This window comes from Marmota monax, unplaced genomic scaffold (assembly GCF_021218885.2).
Source record: "Marmota monax isolate L192 unplaced genomic scaffold, Marmota_monax_Labrador192_F-V1.1 WCK01_AAM20220418_F8-fsc00035, whole genome shotgun sequence".
Classification (NCBI taxonomy): Eukaryota; Metazoa; Chordata; class Mammalia; order Rodentia; family Sciuridae; genus Marmota; species Marmota monax.
Window position 1 is genome coordinate 5,499,202 of NW_026691961.1, and position 6,000 is coordinate 5,505,201.

A 6,000-nucleotide genomic window follows, 5' to 3' on the forward strand; every position below is an offset into this window, starting at 1 on the left:
TACAGGTCTCATTAAAGTAAAAAATGACATCTACAGTTGTAGCTGACAAGTCATCTGAGAGGCCAGGCTGCAGACATCCAGCTACCTCCAAGGAACCTTTTAATATAGCTATGTTAAAATGTAGTTTCATCCAGGGGCCGTGATGCACACCTGTAATCCCAGGTACTGGGAAGCTAAGGCAGGAGGATCACAAGTTCAAGGACAGCCTGGGCAACTAGCAAGACTGTATCTCAAAAATGAAACACTAAAAGGGCTGGGGTGGGGGGTGGGGAGTGACTCAGTGGTAAAGCACTTGCCTAGCATGTGTGAAGCCCTGGGTTCCATTGCTAGTACCACAAAAAAAAAGTTTTCAGCTTACACATGGCACAGGAGGTGGGTGCTGGGCTTGCAAGACAGCCTGCTGTGTGCAGGTCTGAGTCCTCTGGTCCCCCTGGCAACTTATGAAAGCTTCCCTTCACCGCCTGCCTTCTCAGCATGGAAAGCCTACCCGTTTCTCCCTCTTGAGCATCTCCTTGTTGAAAACGTGTGTGGCTCCCCAGAGGATCTTCCATAACAAGTGGTTGGACTCACCTGTGGTTTTGCTGAGTGTCCCATTCTACAGTATGTACCCCGTTTTTTCCCTGTTAGAAAATCTTGGTCAAATAATCTTAATTTTAATATAACATTTCATATTAAGACACTTGATTTTTTTGTTTGTTTTTTTGAGATGGGATCTTGCTACATTGCTCAGGCTGGTCTCTACCTTCGAGGGCTCTAGTGCTTCCCAAGTAGCCTCCCCCAAATCCCTGCTGGCTCCTCTTAAACATCATTCCTAACAGGGTCTGTTTATTAAGATATTTTGTATCTAATAAGAGTCACGGCTTTTAAGGACTGGGGATTGTGGCTCAGTGGGAAACACTTGCCTACCATGCGTGGGGCCCAGGAGTCATCTCCTGCACTGCTGTCAAGTCATCCCTTGCAGGGATGCAGTTGGATGAGTTTGCACGATGTGTATATCATGTGACTGCTGCTGTGCTTGAGATCCAGAGCAGGTCTGTCATTCCAGGAATTCCCCAGTCCCCTGTAGCCAGCCCTTACCTAGACCCCAAGACCTGGCAACACTGGTTGGCGGGCTGCCACGTGGTGCTGCCTCCCGAGGAGTCACACAGGAGGCAGCCTTTTCTTCTCTTCCTTCAGCTTCTTTGATTTAGCAGGCGCATCTGAGATCCGTGCTGTAGTGTGCATCGTTACTCCATTCCTGAGTCTGACTCCATCTTAAGGATGCGTTGCTGTTTGCTACCCTTCCCCGGTGGAAAGACATGCAGTTCCTTGCCAGTTTTTTGGCAACTAAGAATTAAGTGCCTCTACTCATCTGCCCACAGGTTTTTGTATGAACTAAGCTTTCATTTCCTTTGGCTAAATACCTAAATACCCAAAAGTGGAATTGCTGGATCACATGGTAACTGTATATTAACTTTGTAAGAAGCTGACACACAGTTTTCCAAGTGGCTGCACCATTTTGCCTTTCCACCATCCGGGTACCGGGGTTCAGCCACCAGTCCTCAGCACTGCCCTTTTTTGGTTGCTTTTTAGGCATTCTGATGGGCATGTGATGGCCCCGTGTGCGGCTTTGGTTTGTACTTCCCTAACGACTGACTTAGCATCTTCTTCCATGATGGCCATCCACGTCTCGCGTCTTTGGTGAAATGTCTGTTCAGATCTTTGACCCGTCTTTTCCATTGGGTTGTTTGCTTTCTTCTAACTTTTAAATGTTCTTTATAGATTCTGGATACCAGTTTTCTTGAATGTTTTCCAGATGTTTTCTTCCAGGCTTTTCATTCTTTAACAGTGTCTTTTAAAAAGTAGAATTTAAGTTTCATGTAGTACAGTGTATCAGGGTTTTTCTTAGATTATCCTTTCTGGTGCCAGATCTTTATTGTCCTGGGTAGTCCGTATGGACACACAGTAAGACATTATAACGTGCAGAGGTCATTATTCCCCATTCACAGGGAGGGAACTGAGAGGCTCATGGGGTTACGAAGTCCAACCATGAAGCACGCATGTGCAGGGCTGTCTGGCTCCAAAGTTCATTAAATCTGTGCACAACTCTCAGTTACAAAGATGTTTCCAATGTTTTCTCACAGTAGTTTTCTAGTTTCAGGCTTTATATTTAAATATATGGCCTGTGTTAATCTTGTATATAATGCGCGGTGTGGAGTAAGGTCCACTAATAGTGGGAGGCAGATGCCCTTCAGTATCTGCTAAAAGAAAAACGATTTCTAAATGATTCTTTGCACTCTAAATAAAACAGGGCTATGAAAATGTGATTTCTAGAAAACTGACTGTCGCACCTCACGCACTAGCTCTGAGATAGATCCCTTGTTAATCTGTGGCTCTCCTTTTCTGGAAGGTTCTGGAAAGAGCACACAGTGACCTTCAGCTCTTTGGTCTGGGTCTCCTTTAGGCAAAGAAAACTAGCCTGTTTTTGACTGCTGGCTGTCAGTTTCCTGGGACACAGCCATGTTAAATGTTGGACCACTTTCTCCACAAGGGGAAGGGACCTAATGTTCATTGAAAACCTACCTTTGGGCTGTGGTATGGCTCAGCGGCAATGCGCTTGCCTCACATGTGTGAGGCAATGGGTTTGATCCTCAGCACCACATATAATAAATGAAATAAAGGTCCATTGACAACTAAAAAATATTTTTTTAAAAAAAGCCTACCTTTAGCTGGGCATGGTGGCACACACCTGTAATCCCAGCAGCTTAGGAGGCTGAGGCAGGAGGACTGCAAGCTCAAAGCCAGCCTTAGCAAAAACGAGGCGCTAAGCAACTCAGCAAGACCCTGTCTCTAAATGAAATACAAAATAAGGCTGGGGGTGTGGCTCGGTGGTCGAGTGTCCTTGGGTTCAATCCCCAGTACCAAAAAGAAAACCCCTTCCTTTGCTGTGTAGCAGCCTTGAGTGACAGGCACGCCGGTCCCTGATGCAGGTGAGGCAGTGAGACTTGTTCAGAGCAGCCCAGCTGGAGCGTGGTTGGGCCCTGGCCTCACTCCAGAACTTTTGCTCCTTCCGTCCTTTCTGACTCGGTCCTCACAGAGTGCCCCCACGGGAGCCATGGCTTGCAGCCATACTCACACACGCCACAACTAACAGCAGGTGCAAATTGTGAGGATTACACTACAGTTGCTTTTAGCAGTTTGTCTTCTTTTTCCTTCTCAGCTGGTTTTAATTTACTTGGGTTCCCCACTTTTGGCTCTGTAGCGCTTACCTCTGAATGGCTACTCAGCTACTGCATTGTTTCTTTGATATGTGAATCTTTAAGATGTGCTTATTGATGTGTCCTCTGGTACCTATGGTGTGTTTAATTGTTCTGACGAGAGGGCGCTTTTTAAAAAATCATCTTTTTCCTTTGCTAACTGGCTTGTGAGTCTTCACATGGATCATCTCTCTGCTCATCTCCGCTTCTCAGGAGAAGTCCTGTTGGCTGCATCAGGGGTCCCAGGACACGCACGTTCACACAGCCGAGAGACCCAAGCCGGGGCACTGCTGGGTGTCCTTCCTGCTCTCCTCATCCGGACTCTCTGGGTCCTGCTGCAGTAGTGATGGGGAGAGGGTTCTCGTGGAAGGATTCTCTTCCTGTCATTGCATGCGCTTCGACCTCCTCGTTCTCAGGCCTCTCCATGGTGGACTGCAGCCCCCTCCTGCTTCTTGGGACACTCTGTGTTCAATAGTCTCTCTGCATTTAAGGCACTATCAAAGACGACTCTCCCTTAGGGGAGCATTAACAGCTGGGAGAGAGGCTCTGCTGGTGTTCTCTGCCGCCCTGTTGAATGGTTCAGCCACACGTGGCAGCCCCTGTACAGGGGCCGGGCTTCAGAGCCTGCATGGCCCTGGCCCAGCCCACCTGTTCTGTGCCCTCCTCTGCCCCCACTGCTGATGCAGAAAATGGCATGATGGGAAAGAAAGGCTCTGACTCAGGGTGAGACTTGGTAACTGAAGAGATCTCTTCAACCCCAGAGGAGGACCTTAGCCAACTCTGTTGACCTTGGAAAGGCTATAGTTGCTCCTGCCGTCTTCGAATCTCTGGACCCCACTGACAGGCTTTCCTCCACCCTGTCCTGCCCCTGAGGTTTCTCCCCCAAGTACCAGCTGCACCACCAAACTGAGAAGCTCAGGCTCCTGGGGCAGCGGCAGGGACCTTGATGCTGAGGAAGGGTGCACACCTCCTCTCAGCCACTTCTCAGCTGTGCGAGAGCGGTCATGTCCCTGCCCCTGAGTGTGTTCTTGCCTTTGTAACAAGCGGATATCAAACAGTAGCACCGTGGTGGGCTTTTGTGAAGATAACATGAAGAAAGTGCCCAGCATGGTGCTAGTAAAGAATGCAGTGTGCGTGCACAAGGGAGAGGTGCTTTGCGCATCCGCCCACTGTAAATCTTCTGTAAGACCAGTAAACAGGCGGCCATGCTGGGAGAGCAGAGGGTTCACTGCCCTCCTGTGACTGTGACGTTTCTGTGGCTTTGCCTGTACTTGCTGGGCACTGGGCTCCACAGTCAGGACCCATCTATGCACTTCGCAGCCGTGTGCACTGTACAGTGGCCCCACCTGCTGCCTCGGTGCTCGCCCCCACTTACACTCTTTTCTCTTTCCTACCAGGGACCACTGAAGACAGCCCCGCCAAGCTCTTTGAAGTTCCTGACACGTGGTAACCAAGACCCGAGGGGCACACTGCTGGTGCTGTCCTGAGGAAGAGCGGCGGCTCCTCGAAGCCATGCTGTACTTACCTTAATAAAGCGTGTGTGGGAGGGTGGAAGCCCCGTGTCTCCTGAAAGACCAGCTTTTATCTTTGTGGCCATGTTTCTCCTTTTCCTTTTTTAATCTAAACAAACTGTTGACAACATCACGGTTGTAGGCTGTCACGGATGTGTGCATCGTTAACCAGCTAATCATCTAGTACTCACATGCCACCTTTCCTGGCACAAACTCCACCAGGTGTCCAGGACTCACCTGAGGGAGGTGGCTGTGAGAGAGCTGACCTGCGGGTCCTCTGGTCATGGCCTGGGTTCAGCACTCCTGCTTGGAGAGGTGCTCCTCGGTCCTCTGCTGCCCAGGTGGCAGGGCATTGCAGGTCATGGTCAGCGTCCTGCTGCAGCGAGCGGTTGTGGGCCCCTGCTTCCCCATAGCTGCCTGAAACCAGGAAGCGCTTGGGCCTCTCTTTCTGGCAGAAAGATGCCCGACAGCATTGACCCATGAAGGAGCGTGGGGACTGCCCAACTGCTGTTTTTCCGAAGATCTGAGCCTCTGTTAAGGGGTGTCCAAGTAAAAGGTCATTTCTGTTCTTACATAGTGCTGTGTGCGCTTTGCGGTGTCTTCGCCTGTCTTTCCTGCTTGTATGTCTGTGTTTGGGGTGCGGTGGCCTGTGTGCGGACGTGTGTGAGTGAAATTCATGGCAAATCAACCACATGTAGCAGCCTGTTATGTGAACAGATCGCAGCAGCAGCAAAACACCCTGGATCTCTCTCAGTAGATCTGCTTTCAGTAGATCATTGTTAGATATTTAACATTTTTGTATTGTGGAAATAAAGATAAAGAATGTATTTCCAAAAGATAAAATTAAAGAAATTTTCATAAAACCCTGGTAATTTCTGTTTTCCTTGTAGTAGTGAACGCCATATTCTCTCTGTGCATAGATAGATGTGTTCCTTACCTTTGAAGAGATCTGGCCACTGACCCAGGTGTTTAGGATCTTCTTTTTCTTTTTTTATCTCTAACCCCTGCACCTGCTTCTGTGGGTCAGACCGCCCCTGTTGGACCTGAGCCCTGGCGGTCACTGGCCATGGCCTAGGAGGGTGGGAGGAATCCGAGTCTTCCCAACACACGTGGAAGTCCATAGTGTTATGCAGCTTCAGGGGTATAAGATTTGTCCCTGGTGGAAAGCCTCAAACTTCCTTCCTGGCTCGCTCCCTTCCCCTGGAGTTTTGTAGCTACAGAGTTATAAACCAGACCTGGCCACCCCTTTGTCC

At 49.2% G+C, this 6,000-nt stretch overlaps 1 protein-coding gene across 2 annotated transcripts in view; it reads left to right on the forward strand.

Moving 5' to 3' along the window:
- Parn (poly(A)-specific ribonuclease) overlaps positions 1 to 5,610 on the forward strand; it is a 149,401-nt gene extending 143,791 nt beyond the window's left edge. For both annotated transcript variants that reach the window (XM_046440497.2, XM_058577952.1), the window contains one exon: positions 4,634 to 5,610. In XM_046440497.2, coding sequence (XP_046296453.1) covers positions 4,634 to 4,686 — 53 coding nt within the window. In that variant the 3' untranslated portion in view covers positions 4,687 to 5,610. The remainder of the gene's footprint in view (positions 1 to 4,633) is intronic.
- Positions 5,611 to 6,000: the final 390 nt, after the last annotated feature.